The 13635-nt window shown below is 47.1% G+C and overlaps 1 protein-coding gene across 4 annotated transcripts in view; it reads left to right on the top strand.

Moving 5' to 3' along the window:
* Positions 1–13635, top strand: part of RPTOR (regulatory associated protein of MTOR complex 1) — a 258055-nt gene that overhangs the window by 183947 nt on the left and 60473 nt on the right. For all 4 annotated transcript variants that reach the window (XM_090059359.1, XM_090059361.1, XM_090059358.1 and 1 more), the window contains 5 exons: positions 1641–1751; positions 7481–7555; positions 9128–9193; positions 9859–10050; positions 11182–11322. In XM_090059359.1, the coding sequence (XP_089915485.1) occupies positions 1641–1751; positions 7481–7555; positions 9128–9193; positions 9859–10050; positions 11182–11322 (585 nt within the window). The remainder of the gene's footprint in view (positions 1–1640; positions 1752–7480; positions 7556–9127; positions 9194–9858; positions 10051–11181; positions 11323–13635) is intronic.

Below are 13635 nucleotides of genomic sequence, written 5' to 3'. Positions count from 1 at the left end.
GATTGCACATTGTAATGGCTCCTACAAGAGACAAACTACATGGGAATGAGCAGGCAGCATCTCTGGCTGTGGTAGGCATGCAAGACATGCATAACTAATTACCAGGGTGATGCAAGGCCTCTGAACTCCAGCAGCAAAGCCACAAGAGTTTCCTTTTGCTAAGAAACAAGTTCACCCCCAGCCAATTAGGGGATCAGACCTGTACATTTCGTCTGCCTTCAAATGGGAGCGATCTGGGGCAGACGCACCTGAGAGCAAGGCAGCTTGGAGTCAGGGCAGAGGCTGAGTAAGCGCGTGCTATGACCTAGCTGTGCAGCTGGTGCTGGAGCAGTCCTGGAGCACTGCACTTCCACCACTAAGTATAAAACTGTATTTAAACAAACAGCATCGGGAAGCAGTGGCTGGGACAGCTGAACTGTTTATATCTGCCGTAGACACTAAATTAAACATGGAGCGAGCCATGTCTTTATCATTTCCCAGTCACTCAGCTCATGGGCTGCAACCCTTTTCCTCAACCTTCATGTGTTTGGTCTCTGTGTTGTGCGAGCGCTCCAGGACTGGGGACAGCTGCCTTCTGCATTTGGAAGTGGCCTGGCACAGCATGGGTGATAAATAAGAATGAAACGGGAGATTCACTTGAAATACAAATGTAAGTGGTTTCAGTTGCCTCTTGTTAACAGACAGGGCTCTTGAGGAGTTAGCAGCAGACAGTGAATGAGTGCCTTGATTGGACTTTCCATGGTTTTGTCTTGTAGCTCCCCATCCACTCCAGATTCTGGTATCCATCTCCTGCAGGCACGGCACAAAGTGTGGCCCTGCCAGAGGTGTCAAAAGTGTCATTTGGACTGTGAGCTGCCCACTCGGGCTCGAGGCTTACAGCCTCTGGGACCTGTTTAATGTCACCATAACCTTCTTTATGCTGCTTGCTACCTTGAGTGTAAACCAGGTGGGCCATAGCAGCATCTGGTACAGCTCCTGTCCCTTCTGTGCTCACTTTACACCTAATGTGGCCTACAGCAGACTAGGACAGTGTCCGGTGAGCTGCTTCTCACCTGTCTGTACCAGTAGTGCAGCCTGCAAGTGTCAGAGACGGGAGCAGAATCCCTGTGCTGAGGTTCATTTTGCACTGCATTTGTATGGGGTATCTACAGCCACGCCACAATGGTGGGATGCACAAAGCTTTAACTAGCTCTCTGCCCCCCCGTGCGCTTAGTCAATCTCTAATAGCATGCAAATAGCTTCTTTAAAAGCCCGAGTAAGGGGGGAACTGTGTGAATTCCAGTGGAAGGATTGTAATTACCAAGTCAGCAACATGTTTACTTGTGGGAGCAAATGGGCCCATCTGGGGGAGGAGAGTGGCATGTCGTGAGGCATGAAGTACCACATGCTGGAATGAGTGAAAGCTTAGCGCTAGATGCGGTCTGGGTCTCAGCGGGGCAAACACGTCTGAAAATATCTAGTGACAACCAAGGTTCAAACAAGCATCAGACCAGGAGATGGGGATCCCTAAATGCAAGTTACTGTCTTCCATCTGCTTTCTCTGTGGCATAACCAGTGTGCTGTTCAGCCCTCGTCTGGTGGTGCTCCTGCAGGAGGTCAGTGACGCTCGTGGTGATATACTGTTCTCTCTTTCTCCCCAGGCCCTCTCTGTTGGCATTTTCCCTTATGTGCTGAAGCTCCTTCAGAGTTCAGCTCGAGAGCTGAGACCACTTCTCGTCTTCATCTGGGCCAAAATCCTTGCAGTGGATAGTGTGAGTACTCCCAGACCATTACCGCCATGCCAGTTCCTAGCACAGCTGTCTTCCTTAGCCAGCTGCTTTCAAAGGGATCCATACTGAGGTAGTGGGAAAGGCAGTCTGTGCCGTCTGCAGTGGACCCAGCAAGTCCTTCCAGTGAGTTTCCAACTATCAATAGGGCTCACTGCCCAAACTTATTCGTGCAAAATCCCCACTTGTGGGGTGACAAGCCTGATATGAAATGGCTTATTGGCCTACCTGCTTGTTCACCTGATTTTTTGCAAGCAAACAGCAGCTCATTGAAGAAGCTATTCCCATCTGCCTGGAGTGAAGCAACTCCTGTCTTCGTTCATCAGGCATGCTGAAATGTCATGGTGATTGAAAGAAATTCCAGGTCTGGCCATGTTTGTGTACAAGGGGGACCCGTGATTTAGAAGTGCGGGGATCAGTGCCGGCTAGATCTCATAGCTCAGTCCTTGGTGATGGGTGTGGACTCCACGTTCAAAACACGCAGATGTGTACTGCTTGGTGTGAAACTTCATTTGGCCAGGACATGTCCCTTCCAGAACTAAAACAGCACCCCCATAACTAGTATCTCAAAAACTAGGTATCGTGGAGAGTTTTGCTACAAATGTTACTCACAGTCTAGTCCTGTCCTCTTCTCTGTGCTGTCACGAAACCTGAGTTTGCTGGGCTTCACAGCCTTGACCAGTCCAGAGAGGGCAGGACATTGTACTGCTTCTACAGAAGGCCCTGGGCGCTGCACTGCTCTTCCCCTCAGGACACACACTAGTAGCTCTTGGCATCCTTCAGGACCTGGCCTGAAACTTGAGGCCAGATTTTTGAAGACGGCTGTAACTGAGACTCATAATTTTTTTAATACAAGTAATTGAGAAGGCAAGTAATTGCAGGTGAAACTGCTTTTATGCATGCAGCTCCTTGGATTGTGGGTGTGAGCAGTAGTTCAGTATGTAATTAGCAACACTGATACCCACAATTAATCACAGGCATGGTTGATATAAAAATCTCCTGAATTTCCTTTTAAATCAGAATCCTTCCTGGTTTTGGCATTGGTTCCATACTTTCACTATCTGCTCTGCTTTCAGTATCGGGAAGGTTACTGGGTGCATTGAGACTTTCTTCATTCCTGAGCTAATGTTGTCACGTTTAGTTCCATAAATATATTTTAGTTAACATCTTAGTAGGTTCTTGGATGGCAGAAAGCATGGAAGTTATTCATTTTAAAGCTACTTTTGGAAGCTAAAGCTTCTGCCCCAGATGCTGTGTACAGGAGAATATGGGGATATTGTAGGATTCACTTAATTGACACATGCCACAATAAAAGCAAAGATTTGTGTTTATCGGAGGCTAAAGGACTCTGGCCTATGTCATGAGCTGTTTTAAAAATAAGCCTAGACACAGTTTTCCAGTCCCAGTTGGCCAGAGACATGCTTAAATATGCTTGAGACATCTTTGGGTTTCTAAGAGGAATAAAAAGCTGTACACTGACTTTGCCTGCATTATGTATTCAGAACCACATAACTTTCCAGACCATGTTTCCCTTCACCACCCTTTTCCACTCCCAGAGGATTAAATGCAACAGCACAAAGTGCAAAGCCAGTATCTTCATGACAGAAATGAAGGAGGGAAGTGGGAATGTGCTGTCCTAGTTGATCCAGCGATACAGCAGCCTGTATCATAATACCTCAGCTGTGAGGCATCCTCTCCCAGGTGGACATGATGCTTTCAGAGAGAGCTGGTTTGTAAGATTTATGAGGGAAGTGACGACTGCAAGGGTATGCCTTGCAAAAATAAGAGAGAGTATCATCTCAGCTGCTGAAGGCAATCATGAGAGGCTGTTTTTCATCCTGTTGACTAAAAGATGGATGCAGTGATTAATTGTTAGACTGCATTGAATCATGACTGCTGCAGTGTTAGAGTACAGCAGGAATGAGTGTGAGTGTGTGTGCGAGTGAGTGACTGGGCCAGCCTTGATTAGATCCCCATACTGGGCATGTTTCTAGCTGGATCAGCTCTCTTATGTGGGTAGGTGTTACATCAATCATCCAGGCAGAGGCCAGTGCTCCTACCATGTAAGAACACGTACATATTTTCAAACATTTTCCCAGAGAAACTTCCTACGCACTCTGATTTGAGCAGCACCATCTTCTTCATGTCACTTCTAGTCTATGTGCATCATGCTGTAGTTGCAGGAACCGTGGAGATGAGGGCTGCTACCAGAGCCAGAGTTCAGCTAATTGCTTTACACTGTTTGCATTTGGATAGGGGCAGGGGCAGGGGCAGCTTACCAGAGACTCTTATCATTCTTCCTCGCACTTGTTTGGACCTAGTGCTCTGAACAGCAAAATACGCAGCTCTGGTTTTATTCCTGTTTTGTTTTCTCCCTCCATGCAGGAGCACTGAAGCTAAGGAAGTAGTCTGAATGAATACAGGCAAGGATGAGTGGGTGTGTTCTGATGTGTGTGCACTGTATGGCATGCATCTTTGTTCAGAAGATGCCCTGATTAGTAACTGCCCTGTTTAAGAGTTGTACCATTGTCGTGTGAGCTTCAAGAAAAAGCAAACAGAGTAGATAGAAGTGGGTCTTCTAAACAAAGGCATATGTGGGTGTGCTTAATAAACTCTGCAGCATTCAAATCCACTTGTTTTAATCCTGCCTGTATGCAGGCATTTCTCACTGAGATGTTCAGAGATGACTCTAGCTATGCAGGGCTGAGTTGTGCTGGAGTGTTTCCAGCCAGTCCACCTGCTGTGCTGCACAGCGCATGGATCAGGTGATGGCTCTGAGCCTGCCTTTCATAGGTGCCCAAAGCATTAAATGTAGGATTGGTGTGGCCTGCTGCAACATATGAACAGCAATAAAAAGGGAAGTAAAGGTTCCCTGCAGAGACAGTCAGGCCAAGAGCCCTCCCTGCGCTAAACTGGTATCATTTCACACACAGCATTTTCTGCATCTTAAATACCTTGCTTAAAAGTTCCCCACCATAATCAGTGAGAAATGTCAGGGCAAAACATCTGCAGACGAGACCAAAGCAAAACAGTGCTCAGCTGCTGGAATTTGCAGCCAGTAGAGACCACCCGAGTTCACCAGTGAACTGCGACCCAACAGTAATGGCATTATTGATGACATCATAGTCACTGACCCCGTAAGCAAATGGGAAGATGGCAAGTGCAGTTCATTCAAGTTCCACGTAAAACAATACAACCCAAATTCAGTACTTGTAAAATGGGGAAAATATGGCGTTAGCAAGGACAGTGCAGAAGTTTGAGATGCTTTTTAAAGCTGTGAGTTTTGACACTTTAAATGGCATGTATCTAACTGCCAGGCATGTCCTGTCTACTGGTGGGCTGGGTGGGGAGCAGTGGCACCTTGTGGCCAGTACAGATGTTCCAGGCAGGTGTTCCCGCAGGAGAACTTGATGCAGTTACAGGCTCTATATTCAGACAGCTTGAAGGGATGCACACCATGCTCGCACTGCATCGCCTGCGCATGGTAAATAGCTTAACTACACTTTGGTCCCCCTTCTAGAACTGGAAGCCTTTTACTTCACGCAGGTGCTAAACTTTTGCATCCACCCTGCCACGCTTTTGTTCATGTTCCAGGATTGTTCTCGAGTACATGATGCTGATTCCTTGAAGGAGAGACATTATTGACACTGTATATTAATATTGTTCTCAGGAACCACTTAGAGAACATATTAGCAAAGTGCATGTTTGGAGCTATGATCTGCCTTCCTGCCTGTAGCCTCAGATGACTGCCTGGTATTGAGAGCAGGCACTGTGAAGACGGGCAGTCTCCTCTGAATTGGCATCTGTGTGCTTGCACACTGGGGTGGGAAGACTGGCTTTTTTATGGGGCAGCACCATGAAAGCTAAAAAGGATGTGGACAAGGAAACCAGCCATCCTCCTTGTGCAGCGGTATAGGAAAAGTCAGGCAGACTTCTTGCTCAGTCTGGCATTGATTCAGCTTCTCTGCTCTTTGGTCTGCTGCAAGCAGCATCTTTACTTGCTTCAGCAATGAAATATTCTCTTGCATCTCTGTCTTTCCTGCCCCATCCTTTCAACAATTAGCTTTCCTTCTTCACCCTCCATTCCTGATTAAATATGCATGACCCTGTCTCTACTGTGAAGCATACAGCAGAATCACAGCCACGACAGGAGTTGAAAGCCATGTCAAATTTTCCCCTCAAATTTTTGCTTTCGTACTATGTATTCTTTTAGTGTGACCCTAATATGTCATACCTGCAACTTGAGAGGGTACGACGGCAAAAAGAAAACCTAGTTTCTGGTGTGGGTTATAAGCAATTGAATCCAGGCCACGTGCATCTTCTCTAAATGCTGTTCCCTGAAGACCCCTGCATACTGTGCATCATGCTGCCCACAGTGGTAGTGAGGTTTATCTAGCAAGCCATTTTTATTACATGTCCCGAGATCATGTTAGAACACGCTAGCCTCTCATCCACGCTGGCACAGTTTGGTTTTGCCCATGTAGGTGCGACTAAGTCACCTTCCAAATTGTGTTCCAGCCCCAGATCAGAGACTGAACAGAACGTGACAAATGCACAGTCTCCCACCCCTTGCACATAACATCTCCAGCTAAGCAACAGCCCATCGATGCAGGTTGCTGTAAGAGAACCGTGCAGTGGGCAGATGGGGAACTTCGGCCCCAGGACTGATAGTCTAGCACCTTTTGGGAGCAGTGTGCTCATCTGATCTCTAGTCCGTTAGGTGCACCCTACCTGCTTATATTGTAGCTCCTTAAAGACATTTATTCGTAATTCCCAGCTGTAAAACGGGGTCATTATCAGCAGTCTCCGCTCATTAGAGCGACATGAATGGAAAGTCAGGAGGATCCCTGGCTGCCATTTGTGGTGGTTGTGGAGGGATACCTAGGGAGAGCAAGCAGAATGCCCACATGCTAGATGCGCCAGTCAGGAACGCCAAAACAGACTCTGGATACGAGCACACAAGCCTTCCTCCCAGCCAGGGCAGTTAGTCTGTGAAGAGGATGTGCCTTGAGATGGAAGTGCTGGGCAGCTGCCCTCGTGTCTGCCCGAGGATCTGGGGAGCCTGAGGCATTTGGCCAGGATTTTATACTAGCTGCAGAGACCAAAATTCAGCTTCACAGAGAGGGCGATAGGTAACCGTTACCAGCAAATCTTACCTGCATAGGGCAACTTGACTCTTGTCTGTCACCTAAGCAGTGGGACAGAGATAGTAACCATCAGAAAACCAGGTGAATTAGAGAAGAGACTTTTAAGATATGTCATTTTCTTTTTTTTCTTTTTTTCTTTTTACTTTTGTAAATGTCACAAACCTGATTCATCCAATTCCTCCTGTTTTCCCTGTAGTGTCTCTTAAATACCACGGTGAGGGCACGCTGCGGAACAAGAAGAGGTCAGGTTTAACTCGGCATGTGCTATTTCTCTCTCAAGTGCTCCTGAGAACCGGAGGGCACATCTGCAGTTTGTATTTCTTTCAGGCTCCGAGTAACATGGGCCGTTTGCTTTAGCCATTGCAGGGCCCCATCACCTCTTCCTAGCAGGTCAGGTTTGGCTGCAGTCCTGACAGAAGAACTTGCTCCTGCTTCTCTTTGGCAGATGAAGACTGGGTTTGAGGAAAATGATTAGGACATGAAATATTCATAAATCAACAGAGGCAAAAATAATCCATTCCTGGTTATTGTATTCAATTGTTTTTCCCTCTCTGTCTCGTTTTACAGTCGTGCCAAGCTGACCTTGTGAAGGACAACGGTCACAAATATTTCCTTTCGGTCTTGGCAGATCCCTACATGCCAGTAAGGACAAATCATCATTTTCAGACTCATTTACATTTGCTTAGTCTGTCTTGCCTTATGTGCTGCTGTTGTGATGTGGTTGGTGCTCTTGGCCGAGATGGCTTCTCTAGTGACACCCTCTGCCTTACCACGGAGCAGCGCTGAGGGCCGCATAGTTGGCCGCAGGGAAAATTGAAATCGGTAAAACGGGGTCCCATGAGAGACACTTTGTAGTTGGACAGGTTTGCAAAAGTCAGTGGGTCTTTAGTACTTTTTATTGCAGGCTAATCTTTTAAACAGAGATTATTTTACTTTACTCAATGTTTATTTAATCTGAACTGATGTGGCAGCTGCAGGTGCCCTGATAAATGGATTGAAAAGCTATCTAATTTCACTGTAACTTCTTTACCTGCCTCTGACAAAACACTATTTTGTAGCTTTCTGCCGTAGATATTCCTATGTCCCCTTCAGAAACAGTACACTGGGGACTATTTTCTCCTGGTTTCTCCACCGATAAAAGTACACAGCTGTCATTAGCATTAAGTAAATAGGCCACTGGATTTTCTGCACAAAAGCTGTAGAAATCCTGAATTTGAATGATAAATACAGTGGCATACAAAATAGTTTCCAGTCACCCAAGCCTGAGTGAAATGCAATGGAATCACACAAAACATTGCTCTTATCATTGCCCTGCTTAGCCTTAAAGAAATAAAGAGAGAGAAAAGTAAAATAATACAACATGAAGTGGCTTTCCTGCCAGCCAGAGGACATAAGTAAACCAGGCAGTTCAGGGCTTCAGCTAACCACACATGAGTGAGCAGGCACTTTCTGAACAGTATTTTGGGGGGTATTTTTTTGCATATGCCTATCTTATTTATGTTTGAGATTTTTGGCACAGTGTATTTTAATAATAATAAAACCCCCAACCCAAGCATACACAGTTTAACTGTTTTTAAAGCCTTGAACATTTAATAGAATCATAGACAATGAGGGTTGGAAGGGAGCTCAGGAGGTCACATCTAGTCCAACCCCCTGCTCCAAGCAGGACCAGCCTCAACTACATCATCGCAGCCAAGGCTTCGTCTAGCTGGGCCTTGAACACCTCCAAGGATGGAGATGCCACCATCTCTTTGGGTGACCTGTTCCAGTGCTTCACCACCCTACTAATGAGAGAGATTTTTCTTCCCTAGAGTTCCCCAAATCTCTGGCTTCAGCTTTGCCATCCATGTAGCATTACAGCCAGCTGTATTTCCTGGTAGAATTGTCATTGAAATGTCTGTCTCCCAAAAGGCAACTAGCCTCAGTCAGACAGACACAGACAGCCAGCAGGTGCCTGCCACTTTCTCTTCTAAGCATTGAGGTGGGCAGGGAGGGAGGGGTAGACTTTCTTGCCTTGTCCCAACCCCTTGCTATTAAGGAGCCAGAACCCTGCACTAAGCTTGTGAGCTCTCAGGTTAGCATGGGTTTTAGGGGATTTGCACCAAACAGCTCCAGAAGGCCAAGCGGGGTCTCCTTGCAAGCTCTGCAGCAACATAATGACTCTCCATCTTGTTTTCAAGAAAAAAATGAACCGTACGCTGTTTTGCTTTTAAGGCTGAACACAGAACAATGACCGCTTTCATTCTGGCTGTGATTGTCAACAACTACAATACAGGGCAGGTGAGTCCCGGCAGCCTTCATCCATCCCTTGTGTCTCTTTTGCCCTCCTCTACACCGTAGCTTTGTTTTGATTCAGCTAGTCGGGCTTGCGTCAGAGCATACCACAGGGCTGGAAGGAGGGAGTGAAAAGGGAGATTTCTAGTCCAGTGTCTCCACCCTCCCTCTCACATCCACACAGTTGTCCTGGATGTGCAACAGAGACGATCTCTGCCCAGAAGTGGGGTTAGGGGGAAGCATCATTTGGCAGCAACCATTGCCAGGACATTATGAATGGAATCCTGCCCAGTTCTCATCAGCTGGAAGCATGGGGGTTTTGCTGTAAGTCTTGGGCAGGGGTAGGAAGCCAAGCAGTTGAGTGAGCCATAAGCCTAGGGACTCTTCCAGGTGCCAGGTGTGTTTCCACTGAGGAAAAGGCAGGTTTGCTGAGGGGTAGGAAGCCTTTTGGATGTTTTTAATTATTTTGCTTCATAACAGTACATAGCTGACCTCTCCCAATCCTTATTAGACCCATGTGCAAAACATCTCTGATCATATTTTGGTAGAGCAGCACCTCACCCTAAAGGAATTATGTCTTCCAGTAGTTCCCCTGTCTCGACATAACTTGGCTTTTATTGACAGAATCAGAAGCTGCTAGTCTCAGTGAATGGTATTGAACTGTGTTGTAGGAAGCCTGCCTCCAAGGAAACCTCATTGCCATCTGCCTGGAGCAGCTAAATGATCCACACCCTCTCCTGCGCCAGTGGGTGGCTATTTGCTTAGGACGAATCTGGCAGAACTTTGACTCGGCCCGGTGGTGCGGTGTGCGAGACAGCGCACACGAGAAACTCTACAGCCTCCTCTCAGACCCAATCCCAGAGGTACTGTGTTATGTGCATATATACGTTCTGAGCAAGGGCAATGCCAGCCATTTTAAAACCAGTTTCTTCAAGGAATCTCCCAATTGTATCAGTCCGGCTCAAAGCAGCAGCTCTCTGATATTTCCACAGATTAGGGGCATAAGCCATGACGCTCAGTCATTTGGGATGCAGTTTACAGATGCTCCCTCCCTGTTTGCTTCCTCCCATTTCAGAACCCTCCTGCCCCCGAATTGTGCCACACAGCTTGCTGTCTGTTTCAGCCCATTTTCCAGTCCCTTTGGTCTGAGTTTGAAAAGCGTTGCCCGCGAGATGTAAAACTATGTCTTTAATTGAATGTGTTTAGCCTTTATAGAAAGCATTCTCCCAGAAAGAGAGACTCTTGAGGAGAGCCACCCTCTGATTGACAGGGACTCTGTGACCCCAGGGGAGTTTTATTACCACTGGGAGAAATAATCCTGGAGATAAAGGGCGGTAGCAGCCTGCAGTGATTAAACATTCTTGCTGTGATTTAATGCTCCCTGTGCCAGGTATCTGCCACCTCCTTTCCCTTGTCCCTATTCACAGAGATAAGAGTCTCACAAACAATCAGCGAACAGTGCTGACGGCTTATCAGCACCTCTGGTCACTTTGCCAAAGGAGTTCAGAGCTGAGTTTGGAGTCCCATCAATTGATAATACTGACACCATTCCCAGTGTCTGCCAAGGCAGGCTGCAGAGAACAAACTGGATCCCAGTCTGCTATGTGATGGGTCAGCCTGCCCGTTTTCCTGTTGTTTAGTTATCTGCACCTTTTTCTTTTGTCCTTGCACTCTAGTGCAAAGGGGACTTTGGTCCATCAGTAACTCTCTGTTCACATTGCACTGCTAATTAGCAGGTTCTAGCCAGTGCCTTTTGAAACGTCACCGAGAAGGAAGCCAGCAGGTGTTTGGAGGAGAAATGTTTTTCAAATTGCACAAAGCTGGAAGGTGGCCAGTTGGATCTGTTCTTCCCTTCTAATGGTGGGCTTCTCTCAGCCCCCATTATCCCCTCCATTTGCCTGGCTCTGGAGAGATTCCAGGGTAAGAGCTTGTAGTGAGAAGTACAAAGCCAGGACCAGGTAGGAAACCAACAGGTAATGTTTGGTCTCTTACAGGTGCGCTGTGCTGCTGTGTTTGCACTGGGTACATTTGTGGGCAACTCTGCTGAGCGGACTGATCACTCTACCACCATTGATCATAATGTGGCCATGATGCTGGCCCAGCTCATCAATGACGGGAGCCCCATGGTCAGAAAGGTACGGGAGGACAGTTTTGCAGGAGGTGGGAGGATCAGCAAATTCTATGCAAAGTGGAAGTCTTTGTGGATTAGGAAACATTTATTTGGTCTGTCTTTTGATGCCTTGTAGAGGTGCAGCCATCCCCGGTGAACATCTTAGGGTTCTAGCTGCTGGTTACAGGTGAACAGACTGCCTTGTTTTGTCACCTGCATTGGAGTCAGGTGGTCCCTGGGAGCGCTCAAAGCCAACTCCCTCATCCACGTGTGTACATACCTGCTCCCCCCTGCCAAAGAAGTTGTCTGGGCTAGTTGGACTCTCCCACCATTTGAAGTGGAATCTGTACAATGTGAGACCAATGTTACTGTGTGCTTGCTCTCTCTGTCCCAGTAGGCTGTTTCCATGGGCTCGCCCCGAGGAACTCTGAGAAGAGTTTCCTTTAGCATCTGAGAGACTGACCACAGGGGCACCTCCATCTACAACTGGACACTAATAGCCCAAAGGAAATACGTGGGTCTTCTCCCTTGCTCGGTGCTTTCCCCCACTCCTTTCCATTTGTCTTGTTTGCACCGAAACTACTACCCAGAACCTACTGAGCAATTTGGTTGCCCCAGTGGGTCCTTCAAACAGCTCTGGAGTATTGTAGCTATTCATATGGTTCTGCTGGAAGTACAGAGCTTTTGTACATCGCGGATTTCAGAGTGCCAAGGCCTTTTGTCTTGATCACTTTGCATCTTCATTTCCCGGGAGATTTATATAAACGTCAGTCTCCTCTCCGCTTCATGCTTCTAGCATGAAGAATAGTGTTAGCTGCTTTCACCATTCTGAAGAAAAGAAAGTTAGCCTGGCATGTAGATCATGGTTTTGAACATCAAGTAGCCACAAGGATGCTGGCTGGTAGGAGCTTACTTGATTGTGAGCCCAAGACTGCATCCTCTCAGCGTTAGTAATTCCAGTACCGTCACTCTCGAGCACTGATGCCATCTCCCATCTGCCCTGAACGTCAGAAAATTCCATTTCCCGCTTGGGCTCGGAGGAGTCTCTCAAATAGATTTTAATAGGCATAGAATTTCATTTGCTGTCTGATACAAGGGATCCCTTTTGAAGCAAAAAATACGTTGTATGTAAGCGCGCTGTATAACGTAACGACCAAATAATAAAGATCAGGTATTAAAATGGGATTGCTCGGACCAGAACACATCTGCCATTTAATAACGCGCCACTGAGTCCACCTGACCCACCTCATTCCCTTAAGCAAATGTCTGAAACAGGAGTGCATCTCTTTGTTTGCACACTGATCCTCTGAGTTTGAAGCCAGTGCTGTGGCAGGGACAGAGACGGGAGAGGAGTTGCATTAGCACCCGGACTCCGGAGAATTCTGGCTGATTGCATTACATCCTCCAGACATGAGAGCTGCAGTCTGTCTCTGTAAAGCTCTTCTGTTTATTACTGTTTTGATAGCAAAGTTTTACATTACAGGACCTTGGGTTTGAAATAAAATATTAAATATTAATCTGTTACTGGAAACATGAAGTGTACGGAAGCCCAAGGGGAGGATGCAGGGATGGGCTAGGGAAACATGACATCTCCATTCAGTAAAGAGACTGTGTTGCTTTCAGAAATCAGAAGGAAGGCCGGTACAGAGTGACTGAGTAGCATTTCCTTCGTCTCTTGAAGGTTACAGGTTCTCCTCCATTATCCGGCACGTGCACATGAACTACCTGTTGGGTTTCTGGATTGTTTCAGGCACAACTCAGTGGCCAGCCTGTCCCTGGTGGGATGCACTTGGGTGTCTTGGTTTTGTTTCATTTCAATACCAGTACCACAGCAGAGGCTGGGCTGAACTAACACTAAGAGGACATCTTATGCTTCAGAACATGTGGCAATGTGACTGTGTTCCAACGTATGTCTTCTTGGAGAGACATCAACATCTCCTTTAGAGACTAAGGCCATTGAAGAAGTAGCAGGAACCACCACAAGCCCTTCATATCAGTCATAGTTTCATAGCTGTTAGGGGCTGGAAGGGACCTTACAGATCATTGGGTCCAGCCCCCCTGCACTTGGGCATGAAAGACTGCTGGGATCAGATGACCCTAGCAAGATGATAGCAGTCTGGCATGGCTGCCAACATGATCCTACATGACTGTCCAAGCCTTGTCACTCCTTCCCCCACCATCTCTCCAGGGCTCCCCTCTCTCAGCCCACTAGACCATGGAAATGGATTGGCGCTCCATTGCCTGGTAAGCAGTGCTGCTCCTAAGAGAGCCAGCATCGGTACCAGGAGAGCAGTGTACCTGGCTGCCTCCCCTGGCCTGACCGTGTCAGCAAGCTTAG

This window comes from Crocodylus siamensis, chromosome 8 (genome assembly GCF_052110815.1).
Source record: "Crocodylus siamensis isolate JL-2025a chromosome 8, ASM5211081v1, whole genome shotgun sequence".
NCBI classification, from domain to species: domain Eukaryota; kingdom Metazoa; phylum Chordata; order Crocodylia; family Crocodylidae; genus Crocodylus; species Crocodylus siamensis.
Note: the sequence above shows the minus strand (reverse complement) of the source record. Positions and strands in the feature narration are given on the sequence as shown.